Source organism: Orbicella faveolata, unplaced genomic scaffold, assembly GCF_042242905.1.
Source record: "Orbicella faveolata isolate gen_17 unplaced genomic scaffold, um_ofav_v1 contig_24, whole genome shotgun sequence".
Lineage (NCBI taxonomy): Eukaryota > Metazoa > Cnidaria > Anthozoa > Scleractinia > Merulinidae > Orbicella > Orbicella faveolata.
Window position 1 is genome coordinate 31,875,425 of NW_028301552.1, and position 18,768 is coordinate 31,894,192.

The 18,768-nt window shown below is 39.0% G+C and overlaps 3 protein-coding genes across 3 annotated transcripts; all 3 read right to left on the reverse strand.

Annotated features, from left to right (window-relative positions):
• Window positions 1-1,284: 1,284 nt before the first annotated feature.
• LOC149111316 (testis-expressed protein 30-like) lies at window positions 1,285-4,366 on the reverse strand. Its single transcript, XM_089292022.1, has 4 exons — window positions 4,339-4,366; window positions 4,031-4,267; window positions 2,933-2,984; window positions 1,285-2,416 (listed from the first exon to the last, which is right to left on the reverse strand). The coding sequence occupies exons 1-4, from the start codon at window positions 4,348-4,350 to the stop codon at window positions 2,046-2,048; spliced, it is 672 nt and encodes a 223-aa protein (XP_089148148.1). The 5' UTR covers window positions 4,351-4,366; the 3' UTR covers window positions 1,285-2,045.
• Window positions 4,367-5,478: 1,112 nt separating this feature from the next.
• Window positions 5,479-10,163, reverse strand: LOC149111317 (uncharacterized). Its single transcript, XM_089292023.1, has 2 exons — window positions 9,627-10,163; window positions 5,479-7,696 (listed from the first exon to the last, which is right to left on the reverse strand). The coding sequence occupies exon 2, from the start codon at window positions 7,390-7,392 to the stop codon at window positions 6,340-6,342; it is 1,053 nt and encodes a 350-aa protein (XP_089148149.1). The 5' UTR covers window positions 7,393-7,696; window positions 9,627-10,163; the 3' UTR covers window positions 5,479-6,339.
• A 1,084-nt stretch (window positions 10,164-11,247) lies between these two features.
• Window positions 11,248-18,759, reverse strand: LOC110064959 (uncharacterized). Its single transcript, XM_089291731.1, has 8 exons — window positions 18,497-18,759; window positions 16,298-17,368; window positions 15,576-15,669; window positions 14,522-14,568; window positions 13,984-14,041; window positions 13,186-13,346; window positions 12,577-12,638; window positions 11,248-12,402 (listed from the first exon to the last, which is right to left on the reverse strand). The coding sequence occupies exons 1-8, from the start codon at window positions 18,606-18,608 to the stop codon at window positions 12,181-12,183; spliced, it is 1,827 nt and encodes a 608-aa protein (XP_089147857.1). The 5' UTR covers window positions 18,609-18,759; the 3' UTR covers window positions 11,248-12,180.
• Between the last annotated feature and the right edge of the window lie 9 nt (window positions 18,760-18,768).

Consider the following 18,768-nt stretch of genomic DNA (forward strand, 5'->3'; position numbering starts at 1 on the left):
GTATTACTTAGCCTGCGATTTTTCTGACCCATTTATGGCCTTACCCTTAAATTAATACGCTGTTTTCGACCCGCCGTAGTTCCCTAATACAGAATGATGTTAAAGGTATGGTGAATGGTTTTGGTTGCTGGTCTTATCGATAATGATGAAAAACGTAACTTCTTCTAAAAAACATAGCTAATTCAAGACTAGAGTGCAAAAACCATACCCAGTTTGAGACCAAAATGACCAAAATCGATACTCTACTTCTGAATAAAATGGCTTTAAAAAAATTGTCCTTCAGGCGCTGGTCATACCTATATAGCCGAAATAAGGGAGCACCCCCCCCCCCCCTCCCCTAGAGCAGAGTCAAAGTGAAGTTCACAAATAAATACATTTCGAAGTGCGTTGACTGTAATAACTGATACATGTGTTGACAACTTAAATTAATTAGCCTTTGCTCTTTTACAATAGGTCAAGTACTAAACCTCACCTGGACGAAAAACCCTACGCTGTGGTAACTGGGCAGATCAGTGCGGTGCAAAGCGGCGCATTAGCACATATCCCCCTCACCCCAGGTCTTCTCATGCACAAGATAGCAAAACCCCAGCCTTTCTCAGCCTTTGAATATCTCTCCGGAAACGAAACACTACTTTCTTCTAAGAAATAGCTTCTTGTTGGAACTTTAGTCAGGCACTCGCTCAGAGAAGCCGGTGGCGACCGAGAGTTCGTTCAGCTTGGCTGTTTATTTAGAGTCACAATCTTCCTCTGCTCTTCTATATGTAAATTAAAATGCTCCAGCTTTTACGCTAACTGAAGGTACACCCGGGATTCTAACCCAGAGAAAACTAGGTGGCTCAAAACCCGGCGAAGCACGCGGTCGTGGACGCCTTTTCCGACCTCCTCGTTTAAAACATAACTGCTAAATATTTGGCTCTTCAACATTAAGGTACAGTTTATTATGCTTATTATGCTGTACAAGGTGGTTCTAACTTTTGAGTCTGTGGATGAAACCCTAGTGTGTGACCATTCAAATAAAAGCTATTGAGCAGTCCTTTCATGTGGTACTGTTTGTACCGCTCAAATGGGTGGTTCTCCGTAAAGCCTGCGGATAAAACATCGAGATTTTCTGAGTGTAACCAGTGAAATGTAAGCTGTTTAAGCAAAAATTCGTTCGTGGTACAGTTCACTAATAGGGTAAAGCTGAATGTTTGCGCGACTGCAAATAGAAAACCCACCTTTTCATCCTCACGTAAATTCTTAATATTGCTGAAATTAGTGTTCTCAGAAAGGAGATGTCACAAATTGCTGTAAAAATGTTCGAGTCTTTATTAATTCAATATTCTGCTTTTTCAAAATAAATTACTGTACAAAATAACCTTTAACAATATAAATCACAACTTTTTCAGACAAAAAGCAAACACATTGCACACTTGCTGATACCAACTTTTTGACAATGTTGTGAAAGATATCTTGAATTCCACTTTATCATTGACACAGATCAATGTAAGCATTAGAAGACCTGCAGCACCTTGATACAAGATCAATATGAGCACAACCTGGGTCTTTAAACAGGCCAATATTGGAATAGCCTGTGAACAGGCTCACGATTGGGCAACAAAAAAAAAAGGAGAGCAGAGAAAGCCAAGGGCGGTCTAGGGAGGAAAAAATGGCTACTTCCTTCTCAAACCCATTTTTTTTTTCATGCTCATCGACTCACTCCACTTCCCAAATTTTTTTCCCCTCACCAGGAGCCTGTTCACAGGTTTTGTTGGGGAATGTTGCAACCACTGTCTTTGAACCGGCCAGTGTTCTTATCGGGCCTTGACACAGATTAATGTTGGCAGGAGCTTTGTGCTGGAACACAAGCAAGCTGAAAGAATATTCCATTGTCGATACAGATCACTGGTGAAAGAGCATTTGGTCCTGAACACAAAACAGTATGAAAATAATCTTTGCTATACAAATCAGTACCAATGAAACAAAGGTTTTGACACAGATCAATTTTTACATTAACATCTTCCTCCCTCAGAAATCTAGAGAAGGCACTTTCCTTTAACAGTTCCTTATCTTTCTGCCATAAACACTGACTGACACCACTGAACAAACCATTCGCACATGTTAGAGATCACGTCATTGTTCACTTTGCCATGTAACTTAAGTTCATGGTCAGCACCTTCTATCCAGTGCATCGTCCAATCATTTGCCATTCTATTCAAAGATGTCTCCATTAAATCTGATCTACAGAATGGGTCTTTTCTTCCACTAATGAACAGTCCAGGTACTCCTAGATGAAGCAGTGGTGATACTCGCAGCTCAGAAGTCTTACGCGGTGGATGTAAAGGGTATGACAAACAGGCGACACCAAATACAAATTCTGTAGTAAGGCTGCTGTTTGACGCCACTTCTGCTGCAACTCGTGCTCCCATTGAACGGCCTTCAAGTGAAAGGTAAAAATAAGGTTAAGTCTGTATACAATCCAAGAGGCCCATCAGGCTGGAGCTTATCCCGGTTTCTGTAGCATGAAGTGACTAGGAGTATTTCTACTCCCCCACTGGATGGGATGCTAGTTCATCGCAGGGTTACCTCCAGAATTAAGTTTGCCAGTACTCATTTATACATCTAGGCAGAGAGAGGCACTGTGAGAGAAGTGTCTTGAACACGACACAATGTCCATAGCCAGGGCTCTAAACCGGACCAGGCAATCCGATGATGAGCGTACTAACCGTGAGGCCACTGTGCTTCCCACCTTCAGATGAATACAACTGCAAAATCACTCCTTTAACGACAAGATTTGTTTTCAACTTTTGAATCTACACTCTTCTTTGTTTTTCTGGTTGAAATTGTCCAACTTCCTGGCAGATGTAAAATGTTACACATGATTACGAACTTTCTTTCTTGCTTTCCTAAACATCTTTCGAATAATGTATACACTTTAATTATTTTAATGTACCTGCTATGATGCACATCCTGACTGGGAATTCTTCAAAATCTCTCAGGTATTCCTGGAAATGACAGAAAATTTGTGCATTTAGATTGTTTTCAGTCAACCAAAGGGGTATAAAGGGCCATAAAAATACCCCTGCAGGGCCTTTTTTAAAATCTAGGCCTCTCCAGTCAGGGATAAATCAACTTGAATTGCTTATTTGTATCCTATTGAATGAGAATAGCAACTAATGAAGAACTTGGAAAATTCTTATTCAGTCATATCAGTCAATTAATCCAGTCCTTGTTTTGTACCTACACACCCCACCTCTTTACCATGGGACCCCTACCTTATCAGGAGTAGGTCTGCACCCCAGGGGAGGAAGTGTTCCAGAAAAGTTGGGTGGGGGTGTGTGGCCCACTTTCCAACACCCTTACCCTACACATATATATATGACCAAACTCTGCGATATTTGCTACCCTATTTATGACCAGGCCAAAAATTTGATACCCTATTTATGACCGTTGCGGCTGGCATGCACGGTTGCCCTAAACATAGTTATGAAGGGCGTTTGCTGAAGGTCTTATTGATAATGATGAAAAAGTAGCTTATTCCAAGACACATACCCAATTCAAAACTAGAGTGGTAAAACTATACCCTATTTAAGACCAAAATGGCCAAAATCGATACCCTATTCATGACCAAAACAGCTGAAAAACCCTACCCTTTTGGGCTGCACATACTTATATAGCCCATATAAGGGAGTACCTCCCCCAAGGGTCTGCAACCACCACTGGGAAAATCTTATATTTGACAACCACACAACACACCCCCACGGCAATGTGAAGGTAGAGATTTTTAAAATGCTCGTGGCAAAACAAGCTAGTGCTATTAAAAGCTTTCATTTCAGCTGCAGGTTCACGAAGGTTTCTCGCTTACAGACCGGTACACCCCCGTACACCGGATTAAATCTAGCTAACCCGTAAGAATGTGAATAAATGCGACATTCCTAAATCGTTTACGTAAACTTTGTTGAGCTTAGTTTATAGTACAAAGACAAACCAGTGCCATATTAAATTATCGACTAGACAATCAAAGATATGATAGACGAATCAGTTAGCTCACCACAACCGCAGCGAAACATCGTGTTCTGTACTGGAAGTTCCTTGTCCTACAAGTAAATCTCAAGCATAGTATTCCCGTGTTAGCCAGATGAGAAGCCAGTTTCTCCAAATGAAGATAGTTCATATCGCCACCGGCGCCATGCGTGAGGACAACCGCACAGCCATTCCACGACGAGTCACAAGGAAAGTCAAAAACGCCGTCCAACTCACGGTCTTCAACTGGGATTTTTACTGGAACCTGATTACGCAAAAGTTCTGAGTATTAAATGTTTAAGTTGATAGAACCGGAGAAAAGTTTGGTTTACCCACCTTCCGCGCCATGTTTGATGTTGCTATGCACGCGAAAAAGACTGGGGTCGAGCTTCGTGACCAATCTTCCGCGGTTTTGTTTTGCGACTAATAGAAATGCTAAAAGAAAATTTTCGATAGACTTGCGATGGCAAGTTTTGAAAGCTACAAGGTACAAGCAAATTTGCACTATTTCCCTCTATGATGGGTCCACCGTAGGAGCTTGTCCAAAGGCGTCGACAAAAAGCGCAAAATGTTGGGTGTCAGTTCAAAAAAAATGTGACAATTTGAATGAGGATCTAAAAAATATCTGTGTCTGGTGCTGCAAAAATTCTCTTCTAATTAACCCGGACAAAACCAAAGTTCTGTTTATTGGCGTGCCGCAACTTCTCCGCCAATTGCCTGCAGTACCTGTCTTAATGCTTGGAAAAGAAATCAATCCCGTCATTGTCGCCAAAGACCTTGGTCTTTATCTTGATCAATCTTTAACTTACAGCGATCACGTTACAAAAACAGCTTCTAACTGCATGCACAAACTGATAGAAATAAACAGGATAAAGCATTTATTGGATAAGAAGACATTGCTTCTACTTATGGATTCTTTTATCTTCAGTAAGCTGTTTTACTGTTCTACAGTCTGGTCGAACACAAGCAAGTCTAACATCGAGAAATTACAGTTGGTGCAAAATTTTGCTGCACGTATTGTATTGGGACTGCGTAAGTACGACCATATCTCACAAGGCATCAAATCCTTGAATTGGCTGCAGGTCAGCGATAGACTCTACATAAATGACGCTGTGATGACTTTCAAATGTATTCATAATCTTGTTCCAGACTACTTGATTGATAAATTCATTTTCCGATCTCAAATCGCTACAAGAAACACCAGACAGAGTAATGACTTAAACATTCCACGTTGCCGACTGGCTACCGGACAAAGATCATTTGCATATCGCGGAGCAAAAATCTGGAATGAGCTAAGTGACGATTTGAAAAGTTTACCTTCTGTGAAAGCTTTTAAGGGACACTTGACCAAACATATTTTAACTGTTAATAATGTAAATTCTTAATATTCAATTTTAGACTTTGTAAATTTTTAAATCTTTAATACTGTAATTAATTTTAGACTCCTTACCCAGTTTGTTTATTCATTTTAATTGACGTATTTTTATCTTTTTTATTCCTTTTGTAACTGAAAAGCCCCTTTGGGGAGTTGCAAATAAAGTATGTATGTATGTATGTATGTATGTGACCAGGGGGTAACAATTGGGCCCGATTTAAAACGGCCCATGAAAGTGGTAAAAACTATTTTACCTGACCATTATCGATATATGAAAAGTCTAAGTTTCAAGTTACCTTTCGCCTCTGTTTCAAAAAGAGTCCTCGTGCAAAACTGAGCTTGATTTGCATGAAAAAGGAACTTAAAGATAAAACGCATTTCAATAACAATGGTTACAATGGTTATTAAGCACGAAGACTCGTTTTGATAAAGAGGCAAAGGGCAACTTAGAAATGGCGTATTTTTCATAGGTGCTGTAATCAAAAATTGATTTCTTTTGCTTTAGTCTCGGAGCCGTGTTAGAATTAATTATATTAGTCCGTTGCTATTTCATGGTGGTTTGAAAGTTTTAAAGAATTCGGATATTGGCTAGATGGTAAGGCTTCAGTGCTAAAAAAAGTAAAACGCCTTTATTAAAATATTCTCTATTTAATGGGACGATTTACTGAAAATTAACTGCCATGACTAAATAGCAAAGTATTTCGTTTGGTCTACGCAGGTTTAAAGTGATGAATCAACAACAATTAAGGATAGACAGTTTTTACTCGCTTTAAACAATGAAACAACCAGGCTTTACCTGTTTGCAACCTGCAATTGTATCCAATTACAAAACGTGAATTATTAACTAGAACCAGGAAGAAAAACTACAAAGGACCGCGAATTTCTTGATACAAATTAATTTTTCCAACTTAATTTAAGAAAAGCCTACATCAGTTAACATAACTTGGACGTGTGAAATTGAATTACATCTTCTGGATTTCACAAGGGTATTCCTTTTCATTCAGACGATACCTTTCTTGGTTATAATTGTTAGCATTTGCCACAAGTATAGACATCATGGCTTGATCGTAACGATGGCAACTACCAAAATGGTCTTTTGGAAATTTGAAATCACAAAAGCGCTTGGATCCCTTTGGAGTAATGCACTCCTTGTGAAGAGTGCAAACAAGCATCCAACGAAAAATATCTCTCAGAACCTGTGGTGTGTTTAATATTATTATTCCTCCACCTTGATTCATTTCGTCTGTCATGGCTTCAAGATCGGCCATTGGCAAATATTGTAACATTTGTGGGTGAGTTGCCGACACGATGGAGTGTTCTGCACCAGGAAGATAAAACAGAAAACCGGTTTGCAGTTTCACCATTCGCTCCAGTAAATAAGTAATGTTCTGAGTCAAAATAATCGAGGAGTCCATCCACATCACGCCGCCATATTGGTTTAGTAACTGCTGGACGATCAATGGCTTCCACGCGTAGGTATGCAGGTTTTCCACGTGCTTGGGGTGCCTGACAAAATTAAATTTCCTGTACTCCACAAACGATATTTTTCGAAGCTTTTTGACTTCTTGTTTGCTGAGGCCCAAGTCATACACAATGAGAATTTTGTTTGGAAAAAATAAAGGCACTCTGTTGATGTGTGCAAGCAATTCCTCAAAATGATTACTCGACGAACCAGTCGCCAAAGCGATTTCTGGAAGCGAAGCAACTGAATTCAAATTTACGGGAGTTTTCTTGAACGAATCGTCCAGTTCTTGAATAAGCTTTTCAGCAAGATTTCTAGTTTCGTTCTCCATTTGAAATTTAATTCCTACAACAGAAGAATCTTTTGGATGAATGTAAAAGTCAACGTCCAAAAGATCACTTACTGGAGGAATCCCAAACCACTTTTCTTCCATGAAGATGTCGTCTGCAGGCGCAGTAGTGTCTAACCAGACAGATTTAAACCACGATAAACTTGATAAATAACCGAATACAAAAATGAGGGAAAATACACATATCCCTCTAAGCTTATTCATGTTGCTGAGCCCATGACGGCGGTTTTAGAAGCTTTCAACAGTCCACCCATAGTTAATGGTAAGGAGTGGTGCACTTGTAAAGCTTTGTAGGGTTTTTTTGTTTTGTTTTTTTTTTTGGTTCGCTTCTTTGGCCTTAACTGCGCACAAAACACAGTTGCTGTTCACTTCTGATCATGACGGAGCGAGGAACAAAACAATAGAAACATTTTGGTTCCGTACTCATGCATAATGTATGAATTTAAAACAAAAGATTTGGCATGGTCGTGGACCTTCCAACATAGATCAGTCTTGTCATCTTTGTTCCCTTTGTTGAAGCGACCTTTGGGGAAATTAGCTGATCACTCCAACACTCTTTGTTTGGTTGCTTCTCTTTTTATTCCCACTATTGATGACTTGGGTACAATACTCACAACGTTCTCTTACTTGTTGCTCTTGGCTGGTTACAGCAATTACTACAACTACAAGGAGCTAACTCGTCACGTTCCTTTTAAAGGGACAACCACGTCATCCATCAAATCAATGTCAATCTGTCAATTAGGCTAACGTAATGTCATGCGCAGTTCGAATAAGGTTCTATTGCGACTGCGCACGAAGCTACTTAGCATATTTTCCTTCGAGGTTATCGAGGTTGACTAAAACGTTTTCTACCGTGATTTTAACCGACTATCCTTAAGTGGTTGACCTAAATAAGGTAACGTGAGCAATATAAAAGTTACAATCTTCGTTCTTACCGATTAAAAGTTTAGGATAACACTAAGTTAAAAGATAAAAGTTGTTGTTAAATATTTCACACAACATAAGTGTTACAAGAAATAGGTTTGTAACCTCCCAGCTTCGTGGGCGGGATTTCCAGTTAAAACTATCCATCTCATTAACTGGACGTGCTCTTGGTACAAACATCCTCTAATGAGGTGCCGCTGCTATTGTTAGGAATCTTTTCTTTATTTGGGTAGAAGTGTAAATTAGGAATAAATTAATTTAAACATCGTTATCAAACTCCTTGAAAAGGTCAGTAAAAAGGGCAAGGTTTGACTGAAAAATTGGACAGGAGACTGAAAATAAGTTAAGGAGTCTAACGCGACTAATTCCAAAAAGAGCGCTTCCAAAATCCGGATTTCAATTTTTACTTCATTTTCTCGATCGACACCCGCGAGTAAACAAACGAGTTGCTGGACAACGCAGCTAAACCGAAAACATGCAGTGCAGCAACGGTGCTCGCAGAACATGAATGTACCAAGACATCCTACCAAGAATTGGCTACAAATTATTGGAGTAGACACTACATTTTCAAAATAGTTAGTTTACATGGCACCATTTCCAGTTTAACAACGGTCAAGTAATTTACACATATTTCACTGAAGAACTAGTTCCTAGGAAACGCAGCACCTGTGTACACATCAACAACGGTAAGAAAATGCAACATTTTTTAAACACATAAAATATTCCAATATTATATTTCGAACGACCCAACACCTATTTCTCAAAACATTACCATTAACTTTTTGCCCATTATTACAACGAATAAATATGGTTGGGAATTTATATCTTGCTTGCATTTTTATTGTGAAGTTTATATGAAATAATTCATATATGAACTGCGGTTGTAGATGATAGTGAAGAATGATCATCGCAGTAAATTTTCCAATTTAAGCAATTGGAAAGAAGAAGCCTGAAAAAATCAGGGCTTCAACGGGATTCGAACCCGTGACCTCCGCGATACCGGTGCGATACTCTACCAACTGAGCTATGAAGCCACACATTGGGAGCGAGGTCAATTTATTGAGTTCATATCTTCCCGTGAGGAGTGAGAGGATGTGAAGTTTATATGAAATAATTCATATATGAACTGCGGTTGTAGATGATAGTGAAGAATGATCATCGCAGTAAATTTTCCAATTTAAGCAATTGGCTTCTTTCCAATTGCTTAAATTGGAAAATTTACTGCGATGATCATTCTTCACTATCATCTACAACCGCAGTTCATATATGAATTATTTCATATAAACTTCACATCCTCTCACTCCTCACGGGAAGATATGAACTCAATAAATTGACCTCGCTCCCAATGTGTGGCTTCATAGCTCAGTTGGTAGAGCATCGCACCGGTATCGCGGAGGTCACGGGTTCGAATCCCGTTGAAGCCCTGATTTTTTCAGGCTTCTTCTTTCCAATTGCTTAAATTGGAAAATTTACTGCGATGATCATTCTTCACTTGCATTTTTATTGTTTTACACCTTCTTTGAAGTTTGCCGGGTTTCATAACCATTTCCCTCTGTTAACTGTGAAAAAGACGATAACATATAACGAAGACGGATATATTTAACAATTATTCGCCAAAGGCGAAGTGAACATTGGTGAATATTCACGGAGACGAAGTCGAGGTGAATATTCACCAATGTTCACTGAGCCTGAGGTGGATACTTGTTTTAGTATAATTTTCAGAGGTGAATACCAAGGACTACAAAACAACGGACTAAACCCTTAAATTACAGGCGCAATTGTTAGTGTGCATTCACGTATGCAGCCGTAGTTTAATAATAAGCTTACATGTACATCGATTGTCAATCAATTTACTCATCGAGTTCGGCAATTTCAAGCAAACGTGTGAACTCGATACATTATGATGTTCTGAAGCTTAACCAGTATGAGAGAAACGTATTTCGATCATAAATTATAGACCATTATCGTGAATGTTTAACACCGTCTCCAGTAAGAAAAGGTGCCCGACTTCAATGCCTTTAATTTCGTGTATATGACGTCAGTGCATGTAGTTTTTCTGCCTGCTGAATTCTGATTGGTCAATTCAAATTTCAAGCGCTTGCGCAAAGGGTCAGGTGGACACAAGAGAGGCTGAAAGGTACGAGATTTAATCCCCCATATAGGCCTTATTCTCAAGGTAATCTCTCTCACTTTATTAGAGTCAATCTCCCATATAGTCCTTATTCTCTAGGTAATCCCTTTCAGGTTATTTTTAAATCATTCCTGGCTCAGGAAAGCTGACTCCGGTCAAGGAGAAGCTAATCCTGTGACGCGGATGTTGCTCACATGAACAGCCCAAGCAGCGTGACTTACAATTTTATCCTCTACGGAAACATTCATGAAAAGCAGTAACATGATCCGCGAAAGAACTGGGTATCATGTTAAAATCTAACTTCTACAAATAAACGATAGTCTCCATTTCCCGCGAAAATATGCTCGGATATTTGTCCGCGGACACAATCTGTTACGAGAAGCGAACAGTTTTCCGACAACGTAGCTCGAGGAAACTGTGAGCTTTGAGGAACAGATATCCGGGCATATATTCAAAGTCAGATTGGGGGAGGGGGGGGGGGGGGGAATCGTTAAGTATTTTTTACAACACGCTTGTGTAATTGAACAGTGATAAGCTCGTCAAGTCACAAATCAGACGAACGTTTACGATCAGCTAGCTTACCGTTAAGAACGTTTACTGTGTTAAAAAAATTGATTTTTTGGTGTTTCCTAGTTCTGCTTAATCGGCTAACAGGTTTATTCCTTCAATAGGAGAGTTCAAGTTTTGAAAATTGGGAAAAATCCCTCGGAATATCACTCAGATATTCCCCGGTTATTGCTAGGACATATTCAGTCACGTGACGCCTGTACAATTAGACCAATCGCGTGCGCGCGAAAATATTCGATGGATTATATTATAAGAGCGATTACTTAGGAAGGTCTCTATGGGGGATTGACTCTTTTAACCTTCGTATTCTCTTAGTGCACAAGCAAAATTATCTTTTTCCGATTTAGAGCGAAAACAGGAAATTTGTACTAACAGAGGATAAAGAGACTTCTATCGCCAACTGATTCGACCACAACAAAAGAGAAAGCACAAGCAAATTTTGTTTTTTCCTCGATTTACTGAGAAAAAGAACGTACAAATTTACAGGTATTAACAACTATAACCGAGTAACAAATTGATTGATTTAATATACTACAAAATTTCAAACAATTTTCAAGGTCAGGTTTTATCTGACCTGGAACCATTTGTAACATTTGGCAATATCAAAACGTTATTTAAAGAATAGTACAAAGTGTAGATTTCTTTTATGAATAAGTAAGGTTTATTTTAACTACATTTAAAGTTTGTGATTTACGTCTAGCGACTATCTAAGTCAAGTGAATATTCTATATGTAATTTACTTTTAAATATCAATATCGGGCTTGGGAGCCCATATATGTTACCCAGGTAGCGGTCATTATATTACCGAAAAGCTATATGATAGAGTCTATTCTTGCAATTTTCTGGGGAAAAAAGTGGCGGGTATGCATTTCTAATGGTTTGCGTGGAAGCGTCAAAAATTTCCTGAAACGAAGCACTTAGCATTTGATGGTAATGGATTTTGTCCTTCATTTCATATTCACTCACTAGGAGTGAACACACAGTATTCATCTTGGAATTGCTGCACAACTGACCGCGAAATGATGGCATGAATTGTTCCGACGTCTGTAATAATGCGTGTAGAGAAATACTTTCCGTTACTTTAATTTTGAAATGCAATTTTGTATTTTTGAGTGTGTGTTTTGCTTGGGTTTGAATAACCAAAACCAGTTACCATCACTAGAACTTGAAGCAAAAACGTGCAACCAGCGCTAAGCGCGGGAAAACATGTGACCGATGCCAAGCGCGGGAACCAGTATGTTTGCTCTGATCGGCTAGACTATTCTAACCAATTAGAAAGTTCAGAATACAGAAAATTAAATAAAACATCTAGCTCTTCCGGGGCGGTGGTTTCACCGCTTTCGTCTGCATTTTACTCCTCCGTAGATGACTTAGTATTTGGCAAGTTCTTTATCTAACTCATCTAGATCTGCCAGAGCTTGGTCGCTCAATCTTCGCTCCTCCTCTTGAAGTTTTTGCTTCTGCTCAAATTCCCTCTGCAGCGCTTGCCTGTACTCCTCATGTCGCATCACAACCTGCTCCACTTCTTTCTTGTACAAACGCTTCAGCATTGCCTGCCAACAGTCGAGCTCGGCGTAACGGAATAAGTCCCACTGGAAATGATACGAGAAGAACTAGTGAGCGTTTTAATAGAAGGCACATATAGCGTGCAGACTGACGTGCAGATTGCAATAATTAATGTAATGAATTAACCCTAAGGTAACAGAAAAGTAATAAGTAAACATGCATATACTCACTCTTTCACAAATATAATGCAATATTGTTACCTTCAAGAAACAGTCATATTCTGGACTAGCTTTGGCATAAACTTGGAGCCATTCTGGTATTTCTGAAGAGAAAAAAATTGGTTACATGTAATACAAGGGACTAATTTAGTCAGAGCCTTTGGGCTCAACTGTTCCCTCATTTGTTCCGCACTCACGTTCCCATCAAGTATAAGGTCACTAAACACTTCTCTTTAGCTTGAAGTGCAAAATTCTCATTACTAATTATATAAATTTCCTGTAGTGTGCGTTTTGAGAATTTGGTTTAACATCATCAATCTAGACAGCTCAAGACCATTTTAGTTGAAGAGTTTTCCCATTCTCACTTTTTTTTTTACGCAGCTTACTCTCTGAACTGTAAAACTGCATTGATTTTGTGTGTTATTGTGGTCACTATACAAAAGGAAAACAAAAACAGGGTGTGTGCCATTACAAGTTTGGAGGAGATGGCCAAGTTTAAAAAATCAATACCTTCAATACCTATAAGCTACGAGCCCTTATGATTTTATCAGCTAGTAAAGTAAAGGTTGAAAGAAATGTGAGTCCTACTACATGTATTTCGCTCTTCTCAACACACAAAAAATCTGCTTGAAAGCTATTCATATAGGTTACCTTCACTAATGTATGGATTTGCTGGTACTAAAGGGTTCTGTGCAGGGATGGCCTGGGACTCTTGACGCCCATTATCAGATGTTCTTATTTCCTGCTGATGGTGTTGCTGGATGAACTGTGTTTTGGCTGGATGTTCATATTGCGTTACCTTTAAGTTGTGACTAGAAAAATAACAAAGTTATCATCTGAGAGAGCTACAGTTAGGAAGTAAGTATTTCAGCCTTTTCAGAGACTAGTCGCTTGACTAAGGGTAAAGTCTGCATACATACAAGCCAAGTGGCCCATAAGGCTGGAGCTTATCCCAGTTTCTGTAGCATGAAGCAACTGCCTGGCATGCTAGTCCATCGCAGGGTTACCCTGGTATTAAATTTACCAGTAACCATTTATACACCTCAACTGACACCTGGCCCTGGTTGTTTGAAAGCTGGATAACACTATCCAGCAGATAAATTACTATCCAGTGGATAGCGTGGTTTGTTTTGTTAACACTTATCGACTGCATAGTGCTTTATCTGGGGGATAGCGTTATCCAGTCTTCAAACAACCAGGGCCTAGGTGAAGAGTAGTACTGTTAGAGTTAAGTGTCTCGCTCAAGAACACAATGCAATGGCCCTGTCTTGGGCTCAAACTGCGCCTACTAAATCTGGAGATGACCGCACTAACATGAGGCCACCATGCTTCCCTACGGCTGGACTAAAGGCCAGTTCATAACCCTGTTTAGGCTGGAGTAGTCATTAACTGTTTACCATAACCTAAAAAAAAGTATGTTATTCAGATATTATGTTATCAGTTACTTACTTGACATAGTAAACCCCAAAGTTTGGAGATTCAATTTTCTCCCAGCCATCTGGTAAACCTGAAAAGAAAAGAGTTTTAATATAATAACTAAATTAAAAATAAAAACCCTTTTGCTTCAAGATCAAATACAGTGTTACAGTCCAGCTACTGTACCTCTTTCGTCAGGTAAGGGTGAATATAAGTTAGAAAATGATTAGTTCCTTATTCTTGTTTCTGTAGTATCAAGCAGCTCAAAGTGTTACTAATTAAATGCTCTCGAATAAGATTTTAGTCTCTCTCACACCTCCTTAGGATACATTTTGATTGCTCTTAATAGAAGTTCTCCACTATCAATTTGCGCAGTAGGACTCCATCATTTTGAACTTGCTTATCTCAAGTTCCTCGCATTTATTTCCTTGGGGAGTTGATAAAGCAGGGTCCCTGACTGTGCATGTATTCCCATGTAGAGAGAGTTCACCAGTTGTGGTCATGGAGTAAAGCTCCTTGTCTTGTCAGAAGACCATACATGTATACAAAATGATGTTAATAAAATATGAACCTGCTTTCTCAAGGGGATGACACCAGTCTGTACTTTCTGTGTTGTGACTGAAACAGAAACAAAAGTTAAGATTTAGATGCATAGTAGACATAAAAAATACAAACACATTAAAAACTTAACATTATTTTGATGTTAGGGGTGTCACTCTCAAAGAACCCTGCCATAAAATACATCTTAACAGGAAAAAAAAAAAAGCTGTGACAATGAAAACAAAAGTCTTTTCTTTATTCACTACACAGCTCAACATAATTTTGGTCAAGTAAGAAAGAAAGATGGTGGATGTTTCATAACTTGGTAGATGCCATTGTAAGAGAAAGATTCAAGTAATCTGCGACAAAATTGCATGTTCTCCCGGAAAGAGTGAAACCCATGACCTCACACACCAGTCAGATACTCTAACAAAGAGCTACCAGAAAACCATGTTTAAGCTTAATTAAGTGGCCAGTAGTTGCTAGGTCTGTTATAAACCTTGCTGCACAAGGCTAGGACTAGTTGTGCAGAAATATATGAGGTTACTAGAATGTTAAAAGCTTGTCCTTTACATCTATTGTAATTGCCTTATGATTAGAAAGAACTCAACATCTATATAATTATACAACCAACAACCCCACTCACCACCCACCCCCCCCCCCCCCCCATCATGATAGAAAGGTTTTTTCTGTTATCTGTGCCAATCACTTTGTAATGAGATCTGTCATCTTGTAGAACCCACAATCAGGGAGAAATTAATTGTTTAGAGATTTTTACACATGGGAGGTTTTGGAACAGAGATACAACCTTCCCTTGATAGAAAAAACACCTTTATCATGAATAGCCAACTCCATCTCCTACCTCCAATCAATGTTGAAACAGGCTTTGTCAGCACTGTCACATGGTTAAAACATTGGAAAAATGGGGGGGGGGGGGGGGGGAATATGAGGAGAGTACATTGGACAAATTACACTTTGGGCAGTCTCACAACTACTTTGTCCTGGTCACTTCAACCAAACTTCTCCATCTGTTTCTGCCCTTGATGGCCTTTCCTAACTTAGACACCAGCAGTCTGTTAACTTACTCTATGTAATATTTTCTCCCATCTGGAGTCCATGCCACTTCAAATCCAGGAGGAAGAGAGAGGTCCAATTGATTCAAGTGAACACCATTAAACACTATGAAAACAAGAAAGCATCAATCATGTTTCTCAGCTGTTAAATATAGTCAGACCTGTGTATGATCAGTTAAAATGTTTAGTGGTTGCTTACAAGCAGTTTTCAATCACAAGTGATTGAAGTAACCAGTAGGAAGGGGGGGGGGGGGGGGACAGTGGGGTAAGAGCTTCCCTCTTCACGTATCCTGTTCCCTGCTTCCCGTACATTTATCACCTGACTTATGCCATTTTCCGTCCTGCTTCCCTTCCTTGTAAATTAGGAGACTCAAAGCACATCCCAGTCAATTAGCTCCGCAATGAAAAATGTCATAACCTTTGACATAACTAATGTGAAAGGGTTCCTAATTTTACCAGAAGTAAGCCTCAATTTTTTAGCCCAACTGCAAATTTTCAATTGCTTGTTGGCTCAGAACTCTCAAAAGATGCTAAATGCAAATCAAATAACATTTTCAGTTCTTGTTTTTGAAAGTATTCTAATCTTAAAAATGAAAAAAAATCATATTTTGCATTTCTTTACATTAACCCAGCTCAGAGTGCATGAAAGCCACTATTCATTTGCTGAGTGTACTAAATATTAAAATATATATAAGAATCAACTGCTATGTATCTCAAAAAAGAAAGTAACACACCTAAATTCCTTTTGTCATTCATGTTTCCAGAAGTAAAGAATTTCTGATCACCTAACCCTGCTTGCTGCATGGCAACAGGTCCTTGTGGTTTAGCCATAGATTGTGTCTGTGGTGTATAGACTGACTGGCTTCCACCCGAATTGGAAGGGCAAGGATTTTCTGCATAGGAAGTAAACACATCACTCCCACTATCGCTAAACTGATTGTTACTGGATGTGCCTTGATCTGTGTAAAATCCAAATCTATGTGAACCAGCTTCCGAAATATAGGGATCACCGTAGGGCAGATCATAACTGAAGGAGTCCTGTACACTGGAAAATGGCTTGGAACCATATGCACTGTAAAGTCCTTTGTTACCATAAACATCTGATACATTCTTTGGCACATGCGGTGGATAGTTATACCCATTTGGGTTCAAATTGGAATTGCTCTTCACTTTCTTGTCCACTTTCATATTTTGAGGTCCATTAACTGCTCTGCTGTCCAGAGAAAAATTATCACTGGAAGACCCTGGAAGAGCCCTGAAATGTCCGTAAGATGGAGGGTGTCTGTAGTTTAATTCCTCAAGGTCATAAAAGGAGCTATAGTCATTAGCCATGTTTCCTCTATGGGCATAGAAACTTTGCCCATCAAAAGTGGACATGGTATCTACAGGCTCTCTGTAGGGTGGTGGATGCCGATACTTATCCAAGGGGCTTGGCATAGTTTGCTCCACTTGTTCAGGATAAGGTGGTGGGTGTCGGTAACCAATTTTCTTCACCTCTGTGGGTGTCGGTTCTGTGGCACAACCCTGACAAGACTCATTCAATCGAAGCCTTTGAACTGCCTCTAGAATATCAGTCATATTATTGTGTCTGCTATTTTCATAGCTGGACTGCGAGACCCTATCACCAGCATCTGCCTCAAGATACTGATGTGCGCCATGTGTGCTGTTTGGATTACTGTCATGAGTAACCATTAAAATCCCGGCATTTTCAGTGTTAGGACAGTCCACAATGTACGTCTCAGAAATTTCTGCCTCGGAAAGTACTGCTTGAATGCAAGGTGTAGATGTACATCTCTTCAAACGTTCTAAGAAAATAATGACAATAAAATTGATCAAGTAATTATATTACTATCAAAGACAATCAGAGATTGCAGCATTTTTTGAAAATTGATTGCCACACTCAAATTGAACTTTTCAGTGCCTTAAAAACTGATAATTGTTGAACTTACATGGACTGCTCCACAATTCATACAGTATCAATTCTTATCATATGACAATATTAAACATAACATTAATTGTAATTAACAAGCGATGAAGTTTCTCGCATAATATCTGTGTAGGTTAATAATATCAAACACTTGTGTCAGTAAAACGTTTTTTACCATATAATTATCTTATGGAGGGGAAAGGGCAAGGAATTAAGGAGACTGGATACACAATACTTCTGGAGTTCTGGAACATTTCGCTCTAAACAAACAAGTGAAATTTTTGAGGACCATCAAAAATTCCTGACAGATCGTACCCCTCAGAGTAACAGGATAACACTTGACAGCATGGTATGAAAGTTATTAAGTGCTGTGGTTTAAGAAAATTATCCCAAACCAAGAAAGATTGTTGAGTCAGCACCAGTTAAAGATTAACTGACTTAAATTTGAAATGACTATTTTACAGTGTTTTCATGTTAATGCAATAATTTTTTGCGAAGCAGGTGTTATTTTAGAAAGAAATACTATTCAAAGAATTCAATGTGTCCATCACAGCGTACATGTTATAAATCAATTCCTTTCAAAAATCCCATTATTTACAATGGGGCGCGCGAGGATTAACGTGTCTAAATGTGGCGGAAAAAAAAAACAAGATTCCTGAATTGAAAAAAGGGCGCCACCTAAAATACCCATATATCAGCTTAAAAATCTAAATGGCTCACTATCTTCTGAGGTAAACAAGGAAGGATCACCGCCATTTTCTTGAAACAACAATTTGGAGTATGCAATACACTTGAATCTGAATTGCCTCCGGTAAGTTTACTTTTACATCGAGTTACAACTTACTTTACACACATGGTTGGAAACGTGCGAAAAAAAAAGGACGAAACAAAAATCTGCAGAGCCACTTGTGAATTATTCGCAACCTAAGAAGACGATCCCTCCCAATAACAAGGATAAACTTCTAGCAAACAAAATTACTGAAGAAAAGCGGATTTGGTTACGTACCCTCAAGAATCTCTGTCGAGTTCTCGCGTTTTCTGTATTTCCCCTGTAGCTTTTCTTTCAATCCCTTTCCTTTCTTCTTTAAGAAATACTTTCCGAGAAAAGGCATCCTCATTCTCGTCAGCTATCAACGAAAAGTCCGTTCCTTTGAACTATATAAACGTGTAAATTCCATTCCTTCCTAATAAACTCGTTATGTCCGAAATATTGTAAACATGAAATGAATCTACTATGGCACTCGTGCGGTTGGAACTGGTAACGAACCAATCCGGTCA

What these genes read in the sequence shown, in the direction of transcription:
- LOC110064959 (XM_089291731.1), bottom strand. Translation starts at nt 18,608, where the DNA reads ATGAGGATGCCTTTTCTCGGAAAGTATTTCTTAAAGAAGAAAGGAAAG. An exon ending in CTCGACAGAGATTCTTGAGG is followed by an intron (nt 17,369 to 18,496) that starts GTACGTAACCAA and finishes TTATTTTCTTAG; the next exon opens with AACGTTTGAAGAGATGTACA. An exon ending in GGGAGAAAATATTACATAGA is followed by an intron (nt 14,569 to 15,575) that starts GTAAGTTAACAG and finishes TTTCTGTTTCAG; the next exon opens with TCACAACACAGAAAGTACAG.
- LOC149111317 (XM_089292023.1), bottom strand. Translation starts at nt 7,392, where the DNA reads ATGAATAAGCTTAGAGGGATATGTGTATTTTCCCTCATTTTTGTATTC.
- LOC149111316 (XM_089292022.1), bottom strand. An exon ending in GATGTTTCGCTGCGGTTGTG is followed by an intron (nt 2,985 to 4,030) that starts GTGAGCTAACTG and finishes TGTCATTTCCAG; the next exon opens with GAATACCTGAGAGATTTTGA. An exon ending in CAGGATGTGCATCATAGCAG is followed by an intron (nt 2,417 to 2,932) that starts GTACATTAAAAT and finishes TTTCACTTGAAG; the next exon opens with GCCGTTCAATGGGAGCACGA.